Source organism: Uranotaenia lowii, chromosome 3 (genome assembly GCF_029784155.1).
Source record: "Uranotaenia lowii strain MFRU-FL chromosome 3, ASM2978415v1, whole genome shotgun sequence".
NCBI classification, from domain to species: domain Eukaryota; kingdom Metazoa; phylum Arthropoda; class Insecta; order Diptera; family Culicidae; genus Uranotaenia; species Uranotaenia lowii.
In genome coordinates, this window is record NC_073693.1 from 71,894,409 (window position 1) to 71,920,986 (window position 26,578).

At 38.1% G+C, this 26,578-nt stretch overlaps 1 protein-coding gene across 1 annotated transcript; it reads right to left on the bottom strand.

Moving 5' to 3' along the window:
- Window positions 1-5,884: 5,884 nt before the first annotated feature.
- LOC129757077 (sarcosine dehydrogenase, mitochondrial) lies at window positions 5,885-25,568 on the bottom strand. Its single transcript, XM_055754197.1, has 6 exons — window positions 25,304-25,568; window positions 9,849-11,098; window positions 6,966-7,163; window positions 6,764-6,906; window positions 6,598-6,703; window positions 5,885-6,537 (listed from the first exon to the last, which is right to left on the bottom strand). The coding sequence occupies exons 1-6, from the start codon at window positions 25,452-25,454 to the stop codon at window positions 5,905-5,907; spliced, it is 2,481 nt and encodes an 826-aa protein (XP_055610172.1). The 5' UTR covers window positions 25,455-25,568; the 3' UTR covers window positions 5,885-5,904.
- Between the last annotated feature and the right edge of the window lie 1,010 nt (window positions 25,569-26,578).

Below are 26,578 nucleotides of genomic sequence, written 5' to 3' on the forward strand. Positions count from 1 at the left end.
TTTAAGTGTGAGGCCTGCAGCCAATATTTACCAAAAGTACTAAAATGTTCAATGAAGTTTCCGTAACGGTCACATTTTTTATAAATTTCGAGTTAATTTGTTTTTATTAATTTTTGTTTTGAAACTTTGAAAGAATCCTTGAATTGATTTTGTAAGTTAGAATTACATTATTACAGATTTATACTGATCGAACCACAAGCTTTAGCAAGCAGCTGAATAATGTACAATGCATTGAATTTTATTTTTCATTCAATTGGACGCACAATACTGAAAACCACATGTAGCATAAAATGAGATTTTGGATTTTTCAGATGCATAAAATTTTGAAGACACGTTCATTTGATGTCATGAATTTTGAAAATTCTGCCAGTTGTCAGGAGCATAATTTTTTAAGGTTTCGGCTACATAAATGTTAATTGAATTTTATCTCATACTTCTGGATTTTGTAAAGGATTGGCTATTTGGAGAATGTAATAAAAAAAATTCAGAATTTTAAGAAAATATATTCCATTTACTTTTTTTAAGCTTCTCTTTGACGAAGAAATTATAAATATTCTGCTTATGTGGTTATGTTCAAATCTTTCACTTTACGTCATGCAAAGTTTTCGTATAAGCCTTTTATGAAATTTTCTACACTCTATATTTGCCAACGTATTAAAATTAATATAACATCAAACCTAGAGAAGAGTTGATGATTCAGAAGAAAACCCATGTACTTAATTGTAATCAGAAACAAATTCAAAAGAAAAAAAACAAGAGTTAGAAAAAAAACTTAGAGTTAGAGGGGTTTAGAATTATTTTCATAAAACTAATGTTCATTGATCTTTCATATATGTATTTTGATTTTTTTAAATTAAAAACAAAAACCATAAATCTTTAATGTGGCTCTTTAAAACTCTGGAATTTTGAAAATTTGAAATTTTTGGCTCTTTCAACTCAAAGGGTTGCCGACCACTGCTCTAGACCGATAGCTATCATGTAGTCGTTTCAACTTCAGAAATTTCAACTCTTGAAATGGGTTAAGCTGAACATGAAATATTTAGGCAGATGTTAGAAAACAACACCAGTCAATTGTGGATTCCAGGATTTTATACCTTCTAGGGCCTCGTACATTAGTCTATCATTTTTGTTAAATTGAGAGGAAACTGCCTACTTATTCCAGTGAAAAACGAAACGAAAATTTGATTAAACCATACGAAATTTAGAACCTTATCGATTTATCGCTAGTGTATGCTATTTGAGTTAAACCGATAAGATCGAAATAATTTGAATACCAGCAGCCGAATTCCGGTACTTGAAGAAAATCACCAAAAATCTCTTCTAGAAAAGAAATTCTAAAATTGTCGTTCTCTTCATAAAAATGTCTTTTCTTCTTGGCTGATTCCGAAAAAGTAAAGAAAAAGAAAAAAAAACAAATGTAAGAGAAGAAAATAGTATAGTTCACCTATTCACCGCTAGACGTCTTTGACGTTTGTTGTCGGTGAGACTTTTCAAAACCACTTATTGTTGGCACCGTCTTTCTCCCATGCCCATGTTAGTTTGTTCCCCGATATTGAGCACAGTAATTAGATTAAAATTATATTTGTAATACTGAAAACTATTTATAACAGCAATATTCAATATTGCTACACCCATAGAAGAGGTAACAGAAATCCAATGCCTTTTTAGCAAATCTCTGTGCCGATAATGCTCTGAAATGTGCACTGTGCCGAAGATGGTATGTTTGAAAAACCGTAACTGGCATAAGGACTCGGCTTCCAACCAAAATTATTCATGACCACTACATTCAAGCGAAACAAGAAAAACATTTTATGGGATTTCGTTCCTATTGGATAATCCATCCCAGAAACAAGAATATAAAAATAACAACCACAGCGCCGTGGGGAGATTCGAACTCAAATCACCATTCAAATCGTCTTACCAGTCCGACATCTTAACCAGTGTACTATTCGAGCTTCATGCAGGACGAGGGATATTTGTCATAGGCTTTCTGTCACCGATCAATCACAAAAAAAAACGCACAACGGCGGCTTCCCGGTTTTTGGCCTCCTTTCAATGCATTCCTTTGTCTTTTGATGGAAACGGGAAAGGGAACGGGAGTGAAGGAAACGGGAAACCCATTGAATGAGGCTGATGTCATGCTGAAACAACTAGCAACGCAACGCAACGCAACGTTCCAATAAGATTGCGTTGCATTGCATTGGTATGTCATGCTGGCGCGACCTGTCACTTTGAAATTCCCTGCAAATCATCACTTCTCTACATCTGATAATGCTTTGAATCGTCTCCTTTCTTTCCGGAGCCATCAAAAACTTATCAAATCACGACCCAGATTGCAAGAATGTCGAAATTTGAACCGACAAAATTCCTTGTTTTTTTTGCCGGAACTAAGAATTCATGAAAATTTTCTCGCCGATTAAGATAGTTTTTAGTTTATTATCACAAGTTCGGACAGATCTTCGTACTATTGTGCTTAAAACCCGGAATCACTGCTTCAAATCGAGAAAAAACAATGTTCCTATTGGATTTCCTACTAGTCGCGCTACTAAACACATTGGCATCAGATTGGTCGCGCTACACAAAGCGACCAGTATGACAGGTCTGCGCGATTTCCATGGAGATCAAATGAGAGCTGGTTAGTCGTGTGAACGTTGCGTTGTAGGTCGCGTTGCTAGTTGCTTCAGCATGACATCAGCCTGAGAACTGTGCTTTGCTTACTGCCTGCTATTACATACACACGCTACATATACACAGCTGCTAAAGCCGGGCAGCTTGGCCGTTGGTTGTTTGCCGGTGAATTGAAGGAATGTTTTTGTTGTTGCTTTTGCTACATACACACGCACAGCTTAGCCGTGGTTGTTTGTCGGGGGATTGAATTGAAGCAATGTTTTTTTTGTTGCTTTTACTGCATACACACGCACAGCTTGGCCGTGGTTTGCCGGTGCCGTTGGATTGAATTAGAAGGATATTTTTTTGTTGCTTTTGCTACATTCACACACACAGTGCTCGGTTCGCTGGCTGCCTGGTGTTGGCCGGTATTTATTTCCATCCTTCTTCGTCTTGTGATGCGATAGGGAGGGACGTGCAAATGTTTTTATTTTGTTTCTTTCAGACATACGCAATTGGGTTAACTTGGGAGATTAATGCCAGTGGGAGCAAATCGAATCAGCACCGGTCGCGTTATCTTCTTGTACCAATGATGCTATGTAATTGACTACACGCCATTGGCACAGAGGCTGAATTTTGGGTGTAGATAAAATACTTCAAAACTTGCTCACAACCGTGCATGCAATTAAATATGAAAAAACATATCGTTGAGTGTTGAAGGCATAATTGGACATTTTAAAAAATGAAGCTAGAAAGTTAGGTGTTTGAAAACAATCGGTTGTCTTGTCCGACTGTCACTTGATGGGAACCTGAAATATGTTATAGTTGTACATTCGAAAGTGTCATACTTATTGATTTAGATTAATTAGGTTTAATCGATTACCTGAGTCAAGATATTGCAATGTTGTTAGAACTTGTGAATGTACCGGAATTGTTGTGGTTCTTTCATCCTTCAATGGGATAGCGTTCAATGGTTGATCCAATAAGTTAATAAACTTCTCAAAACATTTTGGCATTCGAAAGAGTTTTTCGAAATTTCCATCCGAAATATCAAATCACTAATATCTCACAAATAACGACGATAACGAAGTAGTTCGATTTTTTCTTGGAGTTTATACCACTTCTTTTTTGCATAGTAATATGATACAATCATTTGCTCTATTATTTTCAAGTTTTAATAGGTATTATCGTTTAATTTACCAAAAATCCTCACTGAATAGAAATGTCTTTTTAAATTTCCGAAGCAAAAATGCCGAAGAAATTAAAAATCTCGTTTTCTATTTCAAACGTCAAAAAATGTCTTCTTTGAATTGACCGGAATGTCAATCTAAGAAAATTTCGCAACGAAAAAAATCCGAAAAGATTGAAAATCATGTATTCTTTTGTAAACGTCAAAAAATGTCTTCTTTAAATTCACCGGAATTCCAAGATAATAAAATTTTAAAAATGTCTTCAATAATTTATTTTCTTTCACGACATTTTTTGCCCGGAATTCAGCTGCAGAATGTTAAAATATTGCAAAATTTCTGGGATTCTGGACGCTCAACTATCAAATAGTAGCCGGAGGTTAAGAAACACATTTTTGTATGCAGCAACTTGAAAAAAAGGTGTTAAGAGATTTCACAAATTCAATTTTTAAATTTTTTAATTGAAACTTTTCAAAAATTTGTTTTTTTTTTAACTTGAACAAATATGAAACAGATGTAACTTTTATAAATGAAATTTCATTAAGAATTGAATTTGAAATAAAAACTAGGACGTGCTAACTATCCTATCGCTACTCCTACCGTTTTGTCGTCTTGGAAAAAGTTGTAGCAAGAGAATTTTTCAGTTGGCTTTGGAATTTGGAACATTGGAATTTCATTTGCATTGCGTGGGAACAAAATATTTAAAAAAAAATAGAAAAAAAATCATTAACCAAACAAATTTTCGCAATTTTCCATACAAAATTTCAAATCAAAACTCGGGTACTTTCATGTTATTTTAAAAATAAGCAAAAAAAAATCTGTCCTTCGCTTAGACAGAAAAGGAAACTTTTTTGACTACATATTAGTGCTTTGAAACTGAACAAAGTGACAATCCGACACACCCTAATATCTACGTCTTTCACACTTTTGCAAGATCTGAGAAACAAAATGCTGTACAAACGATTATTTCTTACACCTCAAGCTTCCGTTTGAAGGTCGATCGGCAATTTAGAATAAGTTTTGACCAAGATTTCATTTACTTATATTGCGTTTAACATTATAAATGGTTTTCAGTAAGCGGTGTGAGTTTGTCGTTACTAAATATGACAGCTCATTTAGCGGTTTTTATAAACGACCTTTTACGACCATAGGAGTACTCTATGGACAAAGTTGGCCAAAACCTGTTTTTCTCTTTAAAATGATTAACAATCTTTTTTTCGTTGTTTTCAAGTACACACAACTCATTTTTAACCAAAATTTCTAATTTCTTAATTTTGGTCTTTTTGGGTCACTCGCTGCACCCTTATAAAATGTTTGTAAGTAAATTCGAAGCAAACCAGCCGATCAACTATCAGAAATGATGAAAAATACCATTTTTTAAACAAACAAATCAAACGCAATAAAAAACGTTAGTATAACACAAAGTAAATCCATGCTTGCTGTCTGAAACAAAATGAGGGACAAAAATCGCTCAAATTTTTAGATTTCAAAATTGAAAATAGCTCGAGTTCGCAAGTTTGCGCACGATTTTTCTTTCGGACATGTATAAGGAAGATAGAAGCATTCGTGTGTTATGTAAAATTTTTCACGTCGGAGCCCGGAAGATAAACTTCAACACTAATTTGTTTTAAACTAATAGAGGTTTGTTAAAAAAAACATTGCACTATTTTGTTTAGCTTCTCTACTACTCTACTACTATCAAGAAATGAACTCAATTTCACCCACAATTCATTGGTCATATTAAAACTGAGGATATGTAGAAGAAATCTGGTAAATAGTCACATTATTCTGCGTGTTACGTAGTCTGTAATTGTACGTGTTTACACCAAAATTTGGAAGACAAAATTTATAATTTTGATACATCTATGTTTCGAGTTATGCCATCACAAACTCACTATACCGATGGTTTAAAATCGACAATACTAATATACAACAACTATCTAACAACCGAAAAACCTAAAAAAAAATAATTTTTCTCAAATTTTCATTTCGAGGTTTTGGACAGGATTTGGGGTAAAATACTCCTGTGTGCGACGCTAACTTTTCAGTTCAATGCCAAACAGTCTAAGCACGGATACACACGTCATTTCTCAAAGTTGTACAAACGGATCTATCGAAATTGATACAATTTTGAATCTCTCAATACCCCTACCTGTTCATTCAACGTGAAAAAGGCCAACTTCTTGGTGACTCCATTCTCCAGCTGCCTGTCCACAACCGTTCGGCCCTGGTAATCGCCCTTTTTGCGGCAGGTGAATCCTAGCCCGGCTTCCACCGGAGTATCATCCGAACGTAGATCGTTGTTCCACAGATGATAACCCTTTTCGCTGCTCAACGAATACAGTGCCCGATATCCGGCATTCCGCAGTCCATCTTTGTATCCCGCTTTCATCAGCGCGTTGTACACGTCGTTACAACTTTCCTCCGGAATGTGCATCTCGTAGCCAAGTTCGCCGACGAAGCTGACCCTCAGGATTCGCACGTTACACGAATAGTAGGGATTGATCTTGATTCGAACTACGGCGTTCGAGTTCGGGGGCAATTTCTCCTCGTCGCTGAGATCGAAATCGGTGATTTTCTGTAGAATTTCTCTGCTCTTGGGCCCTTGCAGGGAAAGCACCCCCAGTTCTTCGGTATGATCCGACACCACGGCCCGGAAAGCTTTTTCCTGGATCGCTGACCAAATGTGTGATTTGGTTTGATAGGCGGATGCTCCTCCGGCCACGATGTAGTATCCACGACCCTAATAATGAAAATAGTTGAATACAGTAAACTTTCAGAGTGAACGGTTTTTTCTTCGAACCTTAAAAATGGGATCATGTAGTTCGCCTTGTCCCGATTCCACCAGGCTAACGGTTACATCGGCTTCGACGCCTCCTCGCTTGTTAAGAGCGCAGGTGTAAATTGTTCTGAAAATGTTTCCATCATTAGTTGTTGTGAATTACTCAAACTGTCTACTTCGTTGTTACTTGTTAACGGGTTTATTCAAATCAGCGGTGAAAATCCATTCGGCCGCTTCCTTCGCCTGACTTCCGGTCAAAAACAGTTTACAAAAATAGCTGAGATTGAACAATGCTGCGTTATGACGACAAGAAATGGCTTCTTCTCCTATCTGGTAAAAGAACAAGTTGATTACGACTTCATTAGAAGTGATTTTCTCTTAACGCTCACCAGATCATGGTGTTCCGGGAATCCGAAAGTGTAATCTTTTTTCAGAGCCTCCTCGTAGTTGGTGTTGATGTTTCGGGGATGATCGTAATTTCCGTACCAATCGTAGGGTTGTACTACAACAGTGTCCTCTGGCAAGAAGTATCCCGGTCGTTCCCAGCCCTGCCGTTCCTCCATGATGGCGCCGTATTGTATCATTTGCTGTTGAGAGAAAAATGAAAATCATGTTTTATGAGTTTAAAATCGTTTTCAAATATAATTGTATCCTATTGAATATCAGAATTTTAAATTCTTTATAACCAAAAAATAATGAATTTCAGATTTCAAAGACCAAAATGCTGGATTCAGAATAAAGAATCCAAGAAATAAATTATATTTTAGAACCAGGTTCAAAATTTCGAATTCCGAAAAATTGTGTTTTAGAATTCAAAATCAAAACCGGAATCCAGAATGAAGAGTTTAAAATGTTATAAGTCAAAGGACCTCATTCTGTGAGTCACGTGATACGATTTTTTTGAAATTTCACCTTCTTTTCTTCACTATAGCAAGTTTTTCAGGTAAGAAATGTAAGTTTGGATGCGCTCTAAATAACCAATCGAAGCGCATCTTAACTAACATTTCTTGTTTAGATCGCTCACAGAAGTCAGGAATAAGAGGTGACAGGCCCAAAATTTACAGATTCATAATTTTGGACCGAAATTAATAATTAAGAACAGAGAATTTTGAATTTTAGAATCTGAAGAGTCATTTTAGAAAAATCTGCCTAACGATAACATGAAATCAAATAAATGATAGTCGTTAGCTCACATTTTTGGGAGTTTTCAACGGAATGTTAAGACTGTCTTTTTGTCATTTTTTGAGAATTTTAAAAAAAATTCATATGTAACTACAGGGGCTAAGGAACTTGAGTTCCAGTACTTTTTCGGTTGTAGTTTTCACACACTTCAACCATTTTTTCCTAAATTTTGAAACATATTAACACTGACTCATAGCTGTATTGTTAATAATTTTTGTTAATATTGTTCCACAAATAACTGACATATTTCAACTTATATGAAAAGTAAATATGGTACATATTTTCCAATTGTTTTCGTTGTTTCACAACCTCGTCTTTCAACGGGGGTTATGTTTCAGCTCTCCTACATAACTGAGGATATTTTTTCTTAAGAAATCAATCCAGGATAGTGGCAACTCTTGAACCTAACTGAGACTATTTTTTAGGATCGAAAAACACATGGATCAAGGATTTCTGAGGCTACCAGATTGATATTTTTTTCAAAAACTAATAAGTCCGTTTCCAGGTTTTTCATGTTTTTAAGCTTCTTTTAGCTTTTGCCAACTGCTGAATTTCAGTTGGATTTCGCAACCTATCTTAGCGACGTCAAACTAGTCATACAAAATTGTTATAAAACAACCCACAGCTTTGTTGTTTTACATAAATCAACAAGTAAGCTACACCCACAAATCAGATTCTGCTCCAATAATGTCCTTTCTTGGCGTGTGGCATATCGGCATAACATTCTATGCCAGACCGACACTAACAAGCCTTTTCATCGCTGGCATTGTTCTCCCAACGTAAGCGCATGGCATATGTCTGAAAGAAACCAAACAAAACATATCCCATATCTTATCGCAAGACAAAGCAGGATGGAAATAATCAGCCAGTAGAGTGTCCATTTCCCGACCATTTTCCCGACCATTTTTCACGCATCTGTGCGTGTGTATGTAAACCGGCAATAGAAAACAGTTTCTCGTTTCCGATTTCCATTTCATTCTTATTCAAGACAAAGGAGGATGAAAAAAACCACCGGCCAAATGGCAGACGACCAACGCAGTGTGTTTTTCGGGATAGGGCGTGGCAGAAAGTCATAATCTTTAAACCTTCGTTTGCTAACTGACTCAGTTGGTACACTGGCTAAGTTATCGGACTGGCAAGCCAAAATGAGAATGTTGCGTTAGGTTCGATTCTCACATTATTTTTTTTTATTTTGGGATAAATTATCCGATAGGATGAAAATTCCATAATATGTATGTTTTTCTTGTTTCGCTTGAATGTAGTGGTCATGTATCATTTTGCTTGGGAGCTCGAGTCTTTATGCCAGTATGCCTTTTCCAATCATATCATCTTTTCAGCGCATTTTTGGCATAGAGTAAGCGCCGAGCGATTTCGAAATTTTGCAAACCCCTTCTTTGGGTGTAGTTTTGACGCAACCTTGATGGTGTAGCTTTAAACCAGTCATAAAAATGGGTAATAAAACCAAAAATTACTTTTTGGAGTCAAGAAATATGGCGTAGTTTTGAATCACTCATGAAAATTTGAAATAAAACATTCAAAAGCATTATCTGGCATCTCGGTAGCTTTCATATCTATAAAAAATCTTACAATAACTATTGCGCCAATACATTTAATATCCAGTAATTTCGGTTTTGACATCAATCGATGGAGCCTTTTTGGAAATTATTTTCGATCTGTGGGTGTACTCGTAATTCGAATACATTAGTAAAAAAAATGTTTCCAATTCAAAAGATCTACTAACCTTTTAAGAATAAACATATTTTCGAGTTCGATCAGTATTTTTGGTCATTAGGGCACCTTTTGATCTACGAATGTAGGCATTTTTCTATTCCACTTTTTACGAGTAACAATTCTGTAGTTACTACTGTGTCTATTAACACACTAAGGTGAAGTGCCTAACCTAATAGCATCAGAATAATCGGCATGGAACTCACATTCTGAAGTTATTTTGTATGGTTAACCAATTTTCTTCCTAAGTGTGCTCTTCATATCCCTATTTTCCCTACCTTTGCAAAAAACGCTTGATCCTTGATAAAATGTTTCAATTTTTTTGTTAGTTCTAAGTAATAAAAACGATTTTTTTAACTCACCTTATGAAAAGGATCGACGGTGAAATTCCTGCCGGCCAGAGCTTCGTCATGTGGGAAGACAATACTGTAGTTCTTGGCATAGGCCTCGTGACTCCGCTCGGTAGCCCAGTTCAGTGCCTTTTTCTGTTTAGGCGTAAAACGCCTCACGTCATACGCAAACATATGTAAATCCGGCCTGTCGTGAATGATCCAGCTGGCCAGTTGCTCTGCACATCCTCCACCCAACATCATACCGGCAGAATTGAAACCACAGTTGTGGAACAGTCCATTGATGATCGGATCGGGACCCATCAGAGGTTTGTGATCAGGCGTGAACGACTCTGGACCACAAATTGTGCTTTTGATGCCTGCAGATCCGAAGGTGGGGCACAATTTAACAGCCCCCTGAATGTGTGTATCGAAAACTGAATAATCTAGGTCGTACAGACCAAAGTGGAAGTCTTCGGGGACCTTATTCAGCAGGACCGGGTTATTTTCGTATCCTCCCATGCAGATTGATTTCCCTTGGATGCGGAAATAGATCGAATAATCGTGGTCACGGATATTGGGGAGCATTTGGTGACAGCCATCGATGGTTTCCGAAACTACATAAGCATGCTTCATCGGAATCAGCGGTAGATGGATTCCAAGAGGTTCGATCAAATCTCGTCCCCAAACTCCGGTGGCATTGACGATGGTGTTGGTGCGGATTGTTCCCTTGTTAGTAACCACACCTCTTACGTCTTTCATACCCAGGATGTTTTCTCCTGTAACAATTTTACTTGCGCTGCAATCTTCTACAATCAACCCTCCGTTTGCAGTGGCTGCCCTGGTCAAGGCTGTACACATCATAGCTGGATCAACAACTCCATCTCCCGGAGAGTACAAAGCTCCGGTGAAAGCTGATGGATCCAACAACGGAAAAACTTTTTGCGCCTCATCGGGGGTCAGCACCTGGCTTTCGATTCCGAAGCACTTTCCAAGTGTGGCTAGCCGTTTGTATTCATCCAGTCGCTCATCGGAGTGCGATATAAACAGTCCTCCGTTGTTGATCCATCCCGAATTATGGCCACACTCTTCCTCCAAACGCATCAAAAGATTTCGGGTACTCGCCAGCAGCTGTATTTCGACATCGTTGGGCCGCAATCGCCACACAAGGCCAGCAGTGTGCCACGTGGTTCCGGCAGTTAGTTTAGCCTTTTCCAGCAAAACTGCTCGAATACCTCGCTTCGTCAGTTGATACAGTGTGTTACAGCCAGCTGATCCTCCTCCTGCGAATCCAATGAAAATGTAATTATAATGATTATGGCTCTGTGTATAAAACAAATCGGCGTAGAACAAGCGATTATGAGCACCTCAACATGGGCGCTTGTTTGCAAACAACGACTCCCGATTGGTAGAAAGCGAAAAAACCTCTGTTATCACCTTGATGGCGGTTAAATTGATTGGAGGTTGGTTTGATAAGGATTTTGACCCCGTTATAATGTATTCGGTGTAGTCGATCGGACCGATCAGCAATCGTAGCGAATCCGAATCCGTGATGCTAGCAAAAATGTTCGGAACAAGATTGCCCCAGCCCAAACTCCGTCAGAGGTTGCACCCCGGGGTTATCGGAAATGGCAAACCTCAGGCCGACGATTATGTGCTGGACATGTTTGGGAGTGTGTTCCGGTAATAAAAATCATAGAATTAGAGAAGTGAAAACAACAACAAAATATTACTGGCCCTTAGTGACACGGGAAAAACATCACAACACATTATAACATCGTGTACTGATGGGCAGCCTACATAATAAAGATTAAGTAATCTGTTCGTATGAATGGCTGAAGCTAACGTTACAGCTTACGGAAGAGCGATCGAGTGTTCTTGCATGCGTAGATGGCGTAGATCAGTGCGTAGGTAAGGACCATAATATGGGATGAATAGGAATAATTTTTATGTTGTTTAAAAATGTTCTTCTAAACCAAGCTCGTTTTGCTCTGAAAAAAAATCGATTTTTTTCCTTAGAACAAAATGAAATAGGGGAAATTAGGGCAGGATCGCCACTATCAATTCTGGCGAAACTGTGTGCTGTTTTCGAAACGCACCTTCCTTCAGAATTCATTTCCTATTTACTGCCGTACAAAAAAACTTGGATTTTCATTTGGTAAATGCATGTGTTTTGAGAAAATAAAATTTATTTTCCATGTGGAGGAAAAATTTTAATTGTGATGGAACTTTGAAAGGGTCTTGCAAGAATATAAACGAATTGAACCTCTATGTTTTGCAACCACTTCTTTTTATGATAGCTAGCACTCACACATTATACTAGAAGCCTTGAAAGCTGAAATTGTCACTTTTGAGCAAAACAAACATCAATCAAGCATATAACATCAACTTAGAGATAATCTTACCCCATGCGTTGGAAAACCATCGGATTTGTTAGTGCTTGTCAGGGCCGTAGGAAGAACCGACTCATGGGTGGGGGACCCATGATTTTTTGCCCAAGAATGCACGAATACAAAAAAAAAATTAAAACAAATTATGTTTGTTACTATATAATTATTTATTTTTAAGTACTTTGACATTAAAAGGTGTCGTATTAGATCGTAACTTTAGAATATTGGTCCTATACCTCAAAGCTAAAATTGCTTTCATCGATGGTTAAAATCTTTGATTTTTTTTAAGAGGCTGATAGATCATTTGTTGATTTGGGCATTAAATAAGCCTTTTTTAAGAGAGTTCAATTTCTTAAAAAAAAACTTATTCTATACTCAAATCAAACAAGCCCAATCTTCCAAACTGTTTTTAAAATTTAAAGAATTTAACCTTTGATGAAAATAAAACAAAATTACAAAAAAAGTAAGAGACTAAAATCATCAGATTTTGGGATCAAATTTTCTTGATGCAAATTTGAACCAAATTCATGATAATAGTATGAAATTTGGCTTAAAAAACTGCAATCATAACACATTGCGAACCAAATACGAAATATTTCGTTTTTTTCACTAGCCGCTAGTACGCTCCATTCAAAACCATAATTTAAATGTTATGAATCTAATAATGAAGCCTGATCCTACAAAATGTAACACAACCCTTCCCGTTACTCAAATATCTATATTAAATTTGCAGAATTTTGTCTATTGGTGTAATCACCTGGGTTCGTGGGCTGGGCTTCAAACAGAAATTTGATCCACACTCGATCTTACAGCGATGTTCTGAATGTCGCTACGATGATTAAACCGTTCCTAGCAAGGCTGTGCAATAACGTTAGGCTCTATGGTCAGGGAAGGTATGCTCTATGGTTGGACTTCGAGAGGCGATTACTCCGCACCAGAACTTCGGAATCGCACAATTTTAAGCTGGGTCCACTCAGCAAACCGTCGCACACAATCTACAATAGTTTTTCTTCCGATCCGTTCCAAAAATCAAATTCACTTTAGTTAGAGTTTGCACAAAAACATATTTTTATTAGCGAGCACAAATTTCGCATAAATGATTGACTCTTTATTGAAGAATAGTAGGCGCTAGACTGGTATGTGGAGAGTACTTTCTGCCACTACAAAACTACTCTAATCTACTCAGATTGGTCTCTCCTACGCTCTTATCACTGAACTGTTAATCTCTGATATCAATCTGCTCTTAGTGAATCCACAGGGATGTTCAATATATCGGATTAGAACAGTTAATGAGAAGTGAGATAGGCGACGGCTAACATTACCGGCCTCTTTGAACTAGCTTCAACTAATTATCCTTTCATCTAAACTAATAAACTAATCTTAAATACTCATACATAGAATTCACAAATATTTGAGCTACAATTTTCTTCTGAATCATCGATTTTAAAGTCAATGGTTTCATTGCATGGCAAAGGGCATAACCGATATACAGAACGTTTGTAGACGCCAGTCGATGTCCGCACGGTGACCACCCTAACGATTCCATCAGTGCCAGGGTGAACTTCGATGACTCGGGCTAAAGGCCACCACAGAGGCGGGACATTATCTTCTCGCAGAACAGCTAAGCTCCCGACTCGGATTGGGTTTGGCCTCATGTTGTTGTTGGATCTCTGCAACTCGGTGAGATACTCCTTTCGCCAACGATGCCAATATTGCTGGAACATTTGCTGTCTTTGTTGGTAGTGGGAAAGGCGGTTGGGAGGAATGGTTTGGTAGTCCTGGTCTGGGAGGTCTGTCATCCGAGAGCCGATCAAAAAATGTGAGGGGGTTAGTGCATCAATATCGGATGGATCATCGGAGAGAGAAGTCAGTGGCCTGGAGTTCAGTGCAGCGCTTATCTGGACGAGCAGAGTTGTGTAGTCTTCGTACGACATCTGATGAGTACTGATCACTTTTTTCAGGCAAGTTTTACGTTTCGAACAGCTGCTTCCCATAAGCCTCCAAAGCTTGGGGCACGAGGTGGAATGAATCTCCAAACGATTCCTTGCTGTGCGAATTCGTCGGAAATTTTGTTTTGGTTTGTTTCCTGCTGCAGCATTTCGTACAAATCCTTGATTTCGCGCTTGGCTCCTACAAAGGTTGTGCCGTTATCGGAGTGTATTTCGGTGGGAATTCCGTGGTGGCCGATGAATCTCCGGAAAGCCGACAAAAAAGAAGTTGTTGTTAAGTCTCCAACCAATTCCAGATGCAGCGCTTTAGTTGTGAAACACACAAACACTGCAATGTAACATTTTGGCGAAGCAGCTCGACGATGAGGTGGCTTTAGATAAAACGGACCGCAATAGTCAACTCCGGTGAATTGGAAAGGCTTACTCGTTCGAACTCTTATGTTGGGAAGCTGGCCAGTAGGTTGTTGCATTGGAATTGGATTGGCTCGAAAGCAAGGATGACATTTTCGCAGAACATGTTTAACGACTCTCTTACCATTGATAGGCCAAAATTCTTGTCGTAGAACTGAAAACGTCAATTTCTGGCTACCATGAAGCGTTTTCAAATGATAATGCTCGACAATTAATGTAGTTAAGGGGTGAGATGAGGGTAATACTGCCGGATGCTTTACGGAATACGATTCTCCAGAATTTCGCAAACGTCCACCCACACGAATAACACCTTCTCGGTCCAGAAACGGTTGTAACAATTTGAGCGGTGATCTATGAGGCACTGGTCGATGCTTTTGCAAACATTTAAGCTCTTCTTTATAATTTTCCAGCTGCGCAGTCTTTAACAAAATCATCTGTGCATTTTGGATTTCCTGTACAGATAAATTATGCGAGAGATTTTGGAAGGTGGGATGTTTTAAGTTGGTAATGAAGCGAATACAAAAGGCAATAATTCGAAGCAATTTGGGCAGATTGTTGGAAATAGAAAACAAGAAACTAGGCTGGGGTGCAGAACAAACGGTGTGTACGGTTTTTCGTATCTCTAATTGCGCTTCGGACTCGCTTATTTGTTGATTTTGGATGGGCCATTCCTTTTCTTCATCTACTAGCCACTGGGGGCCATTTTTCCAAAGGCTATTTTCCAGGAAATCTTCAACGTAAAGGCCTCGGGAGACCAAGTCGGCAGGATTTTCCTTTCCAGCAATATGGAACCATTTATGACGATAAGTGTGCGTTTGCAGGACACTCGATTCGCAACAAATGTCTGCCAAGTGTTTGGTTGCGCTTTCAACCAATTTAGTACCACCGTAGAGTCCGACCAAAATACCGACTTTACCTCCTCCATGCCGAGTGCCTTAACAATTCTGGAATGTAGAAGCGCAGCTTCCTTAGCAGCACATAGTTCCAATCTTGGCAATGTTAATCTTTTCAAAGGTGCAACCCGCGATTTTGCAGACAGAAGTTCGATGTACACCTTCCCTTCAGAGTCCGTCGTTCGTGCATAAACACAAGCTCCATAAGCTAGCTCCGATGCGTCAGCAAAACAATGCAATTGTACTTCTTTATAAGATGGGACGAAAGCAAACCTTTTCAACCGTAATTCTTTCAGTCGAAATAGTTGATTGTGAAAGGTTTTCCATTTATTTTGAATATGTTCCGAAACCGGTTCATCCCAGCCAGTTTGAAGAAGTGCTAACTCCTGCAAGATTATTTTTGCACTCACTACAACGGGGGCCATTAGTCCTAGCGGATCAAACAGTTTGGCGATGGTGGACAGTATTTGTCTTCTCGTCCAGCTACAGGTATCATATCGAATATCGTTTACAAAGAGTAGTTCATCGGCATGCGGATCCCAAGAAATACCTAGGGTTTTTACTTCCTCGCCAGGGTTTAGTTCGAAGGAAACAGTCAAATTCGTACCAAGCATATCGGCAGGTAATGCGTGCAAAACTTCCGGCTTATTAGAGCATATTTTTCTTAATACAAAGCCACCTTTCTTCATTAATGTAATTAATTGGTCTCGAAGTTGAATCGCCCCTTCAATACTTGTCGCACCAGTTATGGCATCATCAACGTAAAAATCGTGCTCTAAAACCTTACGTGCTGCAGGAAAATTGTCACCTTCGTCCAATGCGAGCTGCTTAAGGCATCTTGTAGCCAAAAAGGATGATGAAGTTAATCCGTATGTCACCGTAGTAAGTTCGAAAACCTCAACGGGATTGTCTGAAGAGAATCGCCAAAAAATTCGTTGTAGTGAAGAATCGTCCGGATGAAGTCGCACTTGCCGATACATTTTCTCCACATCGCCTACTAAAGCCACTTCATGTTTACGGAAGCGGAGTAGTAAGTTAAGAAGATCATCTTGAATAGTGGGGCCTTTCAGCAAACAATCGTTTAATGAATATCCAGTCGAGGTGCGCGCCGACCCATCAAATACAACACGTACCTTTGTCGTTGTGCTAGACTCCTTGACGACTGCATGGTGCGGAAGGTAGTAAACATCACGTTTATGGTTCCCACATGCTTCTGCCGTCAATTCTTCTTCCGAAATTTTTCTCATATGGCCAAGCTCTAAATATTCCTTTATAAACTCGTGGTACTGCCTTTTCATATCCGGTTTCCGTTCTAACTGCATTTCTAGCCTTCTAAAACGCTGCAAAGCATGGATCCGGGAATCACCCAGCATCCGGTTAAGAGCCATTTGCTTTGGTAACCTTACAATATAGCGTCCGACTTCATCCCTTTCAAAAGATTTTTTGAAGCTTTCCTCGCAGTCATTTTCCTCCTTTGACCAACAGGGCTGGTCTTCTAGACTTTCGACAGCCCAGAACCTTTCAAGCAAATTTTCCAAATTTTGAGTTGATGTTAATATATTGCAGCTTGCGGTGGATTCAGTTTGCTTGGAAATTCTTCCGGATATAACCCAACCAAAAACGGTATCGACGAAAAATGGTTGTTCCGAACCAATTGAAAGTCTTTTCATTTCCTTTTGATATAGAAATTGGTAAAAGTGCTCCGCTCCAATCAGTAAATCAATGCGGCTTGATTTATTAAACTCAGGATCAGCTAACTGCATGTGCTTAGGAATATTCCAATCTGAAACATTTACATCGGTGGAAGGTAAATCCGTTGTCACTCGTTGAAGAACCAAGAAATCCATGCTTGCTGCAAACTCTGTTATCCTTGAGCCAATCGAAGCAGTGACTGCGTGACGAGCACGGGATTCTACCTGACCAACACCACAAATAGGAACATTAATGGATCGACGCTTGAGTTTGAGAAGCTGACACAACCTCTCGCTTATTATATTCACTTGCGATCCATTGTCCAACAATGCCCTAGCTAGCTGCTTGCCACCGTTGCTGTCGCGCACCTCCAACACCACCGTGGATAAAAATATGCATGATGAACTGCCCTTTATTCCGAGATTAAACGAGCCAACCGGATCCTGTTGCTCCCCGGAATCAACATGTTGAATTTCTTCCTCTGCTGTGTTGGAGATCTCCACATGATTTATGCTTGCTTCCGTATTTATGTTGAAATATCCAGGATGGATCACAGAATGATGCTTCTTCCCACAAGTGCGAAATCTAAATCGTGTTTTGCAATCCCTAGCCCAATGCCCAGTTCTTAAGCAATTGCTACAAAGTCGTTTCGTATTTATAAAATCCAGTTTTTCCGACAAATCTAGTTTAGCAAACTTTTCACATTGTGAGATAAAGTGCGAGTTTCCACAATATAGACATGCCACGATTTTCCGATCCCCTTCCAGGGTAGCATGAACCACTGCTCTGTGTTTTGTTTCTTTTCGATCATGCGACACATTGCTTTCCGACAAACTCGATGATACCGCATCCAAAACTTGAGTTCGCCTTTCCAAAAACCCAACCAAATCCAAAAATGAGGGGTTTGCCATGCTCGCTGAAAAATCCTCCCAAAGTTGCAAAGTTCCAATATCCAGTTTAGAGCTCATCCAAAATACAATCATCGATCCCCATTTGTCTACTTCCTCTCCAAGTTGCCTGAGTATTTTAAGCCGCTGTTCGAAATCATCGACGAGAGCATGAATGGCCATTGAAGTTGCCTGTTGAATTTTAGGGAACTCCATCATAGCTTGAAGATGTCGTTTCTTAAGAAGCTTTTCGTTGGAATACCGTTTAGAAATTGTTTCCCATGCAATGCTGTAGTTTTCATTCGTAAGTGTTAAGGATTCAATCAGCTTAGCTGCCTCACCTTTCAAAGCCGCTTTCAAATAATGGAACTTTTGAACGTCGCTTAATTCAAGTGAATCATGAATGAGGGAAACAAATGTTGCCTTGAACGATAGCCAGTTTTCATAATCCCCGTTAAAATCCGGAATTGATATTTGAGGTAGCCTTACTCCAGAATGAAAACTCAGGGTGGTGCTATTTCTTGCCAATGAATTATCAAATGGAGGCGCTGAAATTGACGTTGACATCGGTAATGTTGACGATGGGAGTTTTGCTAACAGTGCTGCACGAAGCTCGAAATATACGTTTTCAAATCGGGAAGACGCCTCTAGATTCTTTGCATCGAATTCTCCAGCCACATCTAAATCAGTTATAGCATCCTGCAGTTTTTCAAACTTAGCGTACTTTTCGTCTAATTTATCCAATCTCGATTGCACTTGCCCCTGTTTCGCTTCGTCATAGTTATCCAAAAATTGATTGACCGTTTTCAAAGTTTCAAACAGTCGCTGCCTCTTTCTCAAACATTCCTTCAGTTCCTCCATCGTCAAACTCCCAACCACTACCAGACCAGCAAAATCAAAGAAGACACGACTCAGGACCGAGAATGAGAACAAAATAGACCAGGAAGTACCTCCTTTTAGACTAGAGCTGATTGGACAGGCACTCACCTGAGGGCCTTTGCAAACAGGCCTTGTATTTTTAATCAATCAGCTCCGCTATGATTCAACACCTTACAACCGATTATCAGGGCTCACCGGAAAAGAAAGTTGAAAATATCCAGGGAGTACCGTTTATGGGCTTAAATTTATTGGACAGACACTCACCTGAGGTCTGTTCAGAATAGACCTTTGTTTTTATTCAATAATATCTGCCGGCCTCCGTGGGACGTCCGGAATGTTGGCTGCACCCACAATGTCAAGCGATGTCCAGAAGCTTAGTTCGGATCGGTTTTTATGATTTTGGCTTTCTTTACAACGGGAACTTATCGCAGGGAAGCATTTGATGTATCTTGATTCACTTGCTTCGCGGCAAACAAATTTGGCCTTCACCGTGGTCGTCGATTGAAGTGTTGTTGCATACCAAGAAAAGATTAAAAACTCCAAGGTAACACCTTCCAGAGCACAGAAAATTATTGGACAGGCACTCACCTGAGGCCTGATCGAACTAGGCCTTGTATTGCTGTGTTAACACCTCGGTCACTTTTCAACGGCTCAAAAACGAAAGTTGCTATCGCTTTATCCCTCTTTCCGACCAGTACTCCTTTGAAGTTCCGAAGCTTTCAATGTGAGAATTCCAATGCTACGTATTAGCCGATGCTTATGCTTGGTTTCAGTTCAGTGCGCCTCTCGATAAGCACCAATCTCGACCGAATTGCAGTATGAAATGATAAAATTTCCCCGGTAGCACCTCTTAGAATGTAGTAAAGTGTTGGACAGACACTCACCTGAGGCCTGTCGTTACAAGGCCTTGTATGTTAATAAATCCTTTCCGTAGGGACCAGCTTGGTAAGGGAATCCAATTCCGAGCCTCCAATCTATATATGGCTTATACGTTGTTGTTGCATCCGTAAGACGTCAGTCGGGCAAGCATAAAAAGGGGCAAAAAAAAAGATTCACGAAGCACCACCAACAACAGTGTTGTTAAATAGGACAGCCACTCACCTGTGGCCTGTTCAAAAAAGGCCTTGATATTAACTACGCTGACTCCCTTTGAAGCTTGTGAAATCGAACATGCATCACCACCATGGGTTCGCTTTATGCACTCGAACGTTGACTGGTAGCAGCATGCAAATAGATGGCTACCAAACTTCTCGTTGGAAATATTTCAACACGAAATGGCGAAATGCAATTGCAGCTAAATGGCAGTTGGCGCCTAATTTGGCGTGCTCCAGAACAATGTAAGTGATGAAACAAAGGATCCACCAAGCTCAGCCGCGTATCCTGGTCACGGCACCAAAAAATGTAATCACCTGGGTTCGTGGGCTGGGCTTCAAACAGAAATTTGATCCACACTCGATCTTACAGCGATGTTCTGAATGTCGCTACGATGATTAAACCGTTCCTAGCAAGGCTGTGCAATAACGTTAGGCTCTATGGTCAGGGAAGGTATGCTCTATGGTTGGACTTCGAGAGGCGATTACTCCGCACCAGAACTTCGGAATCGCACAATTTTAAGCTGGGTCCACTCAGCAAACCGTCGCACACAATCTACAATAGTTTTTCTTCCGATCCGTTCCAAAAATCAAATTCACTTTAGTTAGAGTTTGCACAAAAACATATTTTTATTAGCGAGCACAAATTTCGCATAAATGATTGACTCTTTATTGAAGAATAGTAGGCGCTAGACTGGTATGTGGAGAGTACTTTCTGCCACTACAAAACTACTCTAATCTACTCAGATTGGTCTCTCCTACGCTCTTATCACTGAACTGTTAATCTCTGATATCAATCTGCTCTTAGTGAATCCACAGGGATGTTCAATATATCGGATTAGAACAGTTAATGAGAAGTGAGATAGGCGACGGCTAACAATTGGTTTCTGAAACATTAAATGCCAAATTTGTGTGTCCTTAATATGTTAATAATGACAACACACTGGGAAAATACAGAATTTTGTGCAGATTTTTTAAGTGAAGATTTTTCTTGAAAAGTAATTTTTTTCATAAAGAATCAATTCCATAATAAAAATACTGTGGATAATTTTTTTTAAATAAAATTCGTTTTTTTTGCGGATAAAACAAAGAACTCAAATTTTACCTTTTATTTGTAATTTTCAGCTGAATTGTGTTTACAAACTAATTTTGTTTAAAAAATTGGAATATGGAAATTGAATTGACAAGCAATCTTAACACATTAAAGACCGCGAAGAAATCTATGACGAGAATCACCGAAGTCCGCATTCTGTATCTCAGAAGCCCCTGGACTAAATTTTAAAAATTTTGCATTTTCAAGTAACGACAAATGTGTTCACTTTTGTCCAATAAAGTTTTGCACTCAAATTCAGTCTATTCGAGTTATACTTCGAAGTGTAGCGCACTGTGGTAAGCGAAATTCCAAAATTGCATCCAAATTTCCATACGATTTTTGTAATGTAAAAAAAATATGTGTTGCATGGGATTTAGGCGATCCGATTTGTCGCAAGTATTAGCCTCTGTAATCCGACGTAGCACTCGCTAGATAAAGGCAATAGTTAAGGGGAACTATTTGTAAGTAGTAAAACTCGATATCCATATGCATTGTCAAAATTCTAAATTTAAAATAAACATTTTATAGTTGATTCCTGTCGAGGAAAAATTCCCGTCAATAAATGGAATTAATTCTGTCGGAGACAGACTATAAAAAATCCAAACAATATGTTTAGCGAATCTTATTCAAGATCAGAATTTTATGAGCCGAGTTATAGAGCCCTCATTTATAAATCTATTATTGAAAATGTGTATTTCAAGTTTAATCTGAATTCACTATTTAAATTATTTATTTTTGAACGGTATTGTGTGAATCAGAGTTAAAATATAGATTTACAACGATCTGAATCAACTTTTCAATTTTGGATTGCCATTTCAAAGCTTTAATTTTTTGAATTTTGTGTAAGAATAAAGTTCAAGAAATTCTAATTTGAATATAAAAAAATCTCTTTTTTCAAAATCGGAAAACTATTATCACAATATTGAAAATGCATATGATCTCGAAAAACATGATTAAAATTTGATATGAAATACAAAACCGAATTTGAACCATGATTTCAAAGCAGTTTTTCATTTCTAATTTCTTATGATTATCCGAACTGAAAATCAAGAATCCCAAATAGGATACAGAATCCTAAATACGAAAATAGGAATACAATTTTGATTATGGGATGTATGGTATCAGAACCTCCGAAATGGGTTTAATTTAATTCGAAATTTAATATTCAGAACTCAATTTCGATGATCAAGTAAAAATTTTTTGAAAAAGTGTAGTAGAATTTTGGACTCGAGGTTGGGTTTTTGAGGTTTTGGCATTAGTTTTCAGTCTAGATTTTTACTTTTGATTAACCTTACTCTATTATCATAAGTTGGTTCTGAATTTGGAATTTTGAGTGCAGAGAAGAAGGGGGGGGGGTGGTTAACAACCAACCCCCCCCCCCTCGTTCCTACGGCCATGCTGCTTACTATATGCAATTTTCAAGCAATTTGACCAGGTCTTTGAGAACAGTTGAACAAAGAAATTTTCCCTTTGCTTTACTTCAAAGAATTTTCACCTTTGGAATTGGAACAAATTCTGTGTATTTTTTTAGTTCAAAGAATAAATCCTTTGTGTTAAAATTTTTTCTTCAGAATCAAACTGATTCATACATTGTTTTAAATAAAAAAAGGGTTTGTTTCAATAGAATATTTTTTTGAATCAGAATAATTTTTTTTTCAAACACCAAGTTTTCGCTGAATGTACTTATCATATTTTTCAAGTGTCTATCAATTGGATCTCAAGTTTTTACTTATTTTCTATTCTTTAACCACCTGTGAGCTAAAGTGCTCGTCTTGTCCTTATTCCCCCTACATAAATTGAAATTTTTACAGCATCGCATGAGAATCAAACCTTTCTAAAGATTTTTCAATCTAACGCAACTAAAAATGATTGAAATCTGTCATAACTTGACGAAACGGCATGCATTTCAAATTGAGTTTTTCTGTCGGGGCGGTAGAAAATTTTGTCGCCTCTTTAGAAGTGATAAATGTAATCCTAAAAAATGTTAGCCTATTTTTTAAGCCTAATAACTTTTTTGCCTTAACTCTAATCGAAATGCGGTCTCCGGATGAAATATTTGTCATTTTTTTTAGCTTTAAGAAAAACCATATTCAAAAGAAATCAAGGCGAAAGGTCACAAAGTTATTCATCAAAAACTGAGTTTTCATGTTCCTCCCGAACAAAATGTCTAGAAATCCCATACAAACTTCAGGCTCGTTGAGCGACCTCTGACGTAGTTCGATCTGGCCCAAATTTGGCATAGCATATTTTACTAGGCCCAGGAAAAATTTTAGCCTGCAGACGAAATGTCGTTGTTTTCATATTTTAGATCAAAAATTCAGATCCTGATTTGAGTTTCAATATTCCGATTCCAGACTCAGATTTCATAATTGAAAATTAAATTCTTTTTTGTGATTTAGATTTCGAATTTCGATTTCAGGTTCAAATTTTGGATTCGGATTCACACTCAGATTTCAAATTCAGATTCAAAAATCAAATTCGTATTTCAGATTAAAATTTCAAATTAAGATTTTTAGTTTTAACTTATTACAGATTCATTTCTCAAATTCAAGTTCAGGTTAAAGATTTCGATTTTATATTCAGTTTTAGATTTCAGCTTCCGATTTTTAATTCAAATTTTAAATTTTACATTAGAACTCAGATTAAGACCTAGATTTTAAATTCATGGTAGGTATGTATAAAGATTCAGAATTAAGATTAAGAATTTTAGAATAATTTCAGTTTTCAATTGATTTCGGGTTTCAGATTTCAGCATTCAGGATTCAAAGTTTAAATTCATATTTTTGATTCGAATTACAGTTTCAGAATTCAAGTTTCATATTTCAGATTAAGATTTAGGTTCCAGAGATTCATATACTAGATTTAGGTTTACAGATTATAGATTCAGATATCAGACTCAGATTTCTGATTCGGAATTCAGATTCCGATTTCAGATTAAGAATTGAGATTTGGATTACAGATTGTGATAACAGATTCAAATTGGGCATTCAGATCTCAGAATAAGATTTCAAATTTAGATTTTAAGTTCAAATTTTAGATAGTGATTCCAGATTTAGAATTCATATTCAGATTTCAGATGGCCGATCCACATTTCAGGACTTCAGATTCAGTATTAAAACTCAGCTTTCTGGTTCAGATTCCAGTTTTAGATTTCAACTGCAGATCGCACATTCAGAAAATATATTCAATTTTCAGATTCAAATTTAATATTTTTGATTCAGTCTTTAGATTCAGACTTCAGAATGGAGGATCAAATTTCGGATCCAGATTTCACTAAAAAAAGTATTTAGATTTAGCTTTCAGATGCAGATTCCAGATCCAGATTCCAAATTCAAATCTCACATTCAGAATACATTTTCAGATTCAGATTTCAGACAAGACTTTAGTTTCAGATTTTAGATTCAGATTAAGATTCCCGATTCAGATTTTAGAATCAAATTTCAGATTTCAAATTTCAGAGATTCAGATTTCTGATTCAGATTCAGATTTCAGATTCAGATTTCAGAACCAGATTTCAGATTTACGATTCAGATTTCAGATTCAGATTTCAGGTTCAGATTTCAGATTCAGATTCAAATTTTATATTCTGATTCAGATTTCAGAATCGCAATTTCATAGAAATTTCTGAATCAAATTCAGATTTCAGGTTCGAATTTCAGTATTCAGAATTTGAATTTTCAGATTTTAATATTCAGTTTTCCGTTTTCAAAACTTAGATTCTGATGTCAGATTTCAGATTTTATTTTCAAAATTCAGATCCTGATGTCAGATTTAAGTTTTGAGATTCTATATTCAGTTTCGGTTGAGATTTAAAACTGAGAAGTCAATTTGAATGCAATTCAAGTATTCAATTCAAAATTCAGATTTCAAACTTTTCAGATTTAGACTGTAAATTTTCAGCTACATACTTCAGATTCAGAATTAAAATTGAAATCATAGATTCCAGATTTCACCCTCAATCGAAAAAGCTGACTGAAGAAGATAGTAAGTTGCTATCGAAATACCGGTATCTGAACTATTCTTATACCGTGGCTGAATTAAAGGGAATCGTTCGATTGCTTTGATTCAGTAGAATTGTTCAACCAAGTAGGCTAACAACACATAATAGAGTCACCTACAGGCTCCAACACTCAGCTTTAAAACAAAAATTAATATTTTCTACTCAAAAAAGTTCTTTTTTCGAAGTTCGAAACGCCAACTGACCAATGATCACCACATCGGCACTCTCCGGTAGCGAGGTTCCAGTTGAGAGGCACCGTTGGGACAAAATATCACTTGCCCGTTGTAGACACGGTGCTTGAGCCGCCACATGTTGCTTAAATTTAACCACACTTTGTCGTGTTAGCCGAAACATTTCCACTGATTGAATAGGGAACTTATTTTCAACTTATTATAACTTTCGAACGTTTGATTCCGAGCTACGGAACAGGACCGGTCCTCGCGAGATTCCGCTGAAAACTGAGCCGTTTCCAGTAGATTACTGCAAAATATCAGCATCCTCGTCGCCTTTAACCGTGTATGCAAATTTCTTCGGGTTGAACGAAATCAACAAAACAGCTCGCCCTGATAAGAAGGGAATGGACCTTGGGTTCGTGTTTCAATACAAATGTCGGTACGTATGAGTTTTCATAAATCTCAGTGCTTGTGGGGTATTTGCTATTTCCTTGATAGAGAAGCAGGAGACAGCCAGCGGCTGATATGAGGTGAAATACCATTGAATACTGATCAGGATCGGTTTAATGAGGTTATCCGGTTCGAGAAGTGTTATGGGCCTCCAAGTTCCTGTCTGCTGATAGTGTTTATTTCGTTGTCATATCATCTTACCGATTCGCTGAAAACAGGCTCGTTTAAATCTCTTTTAAAAACCTAAAAACATTTGTTCAGTTTTATAAACAAGGGTGTTTAATCGAGATAGCGCACGGCACCCTTCCAAATAAACGAATTTCAAATCAAATTCGAATCAGTTCATAACCAGAATACGCCAAACAAACAGAAGTTCGTGAGGTAAAAACTGTACTCGATAAAAAAGGAGTGTACTTTCTTTTGTGACTAACATTTTGAAAGCATGGATGCCCGCCCAGCGTATACGTCCAGCCTTCGCCATCTTCTGGATACTGGGTTCGCCGTAGAGGCGCGCGAGCCCGTGGTTCATCCTTCGCCTCTACACTCCGTTCTCCTGTACGCCGTCAAACATGGTTCTTAACACTCGTCGCAAGAACACTCCGAGTATGCGCAGGTCCTCCTCGAGCAATATCCAAGTCTCGTGTCGGTAGAGAATAACCAGTCTAACGAGCGTCGTGTACAGGTACACTGCGTGCGAGGGATAAGTCTTCTCGACTGCAGTTGTTTTCGAAGACCATAGTAGGTACGACTTCCGCTGATAACTTGCTGCCGGATTTCAGTGAGCCGAGTAGCCAGTGAGCCGAGATAGACAAAGTCCTCGACAGAATCCAGCTCGTCGCCGGCGATCGTGACCTT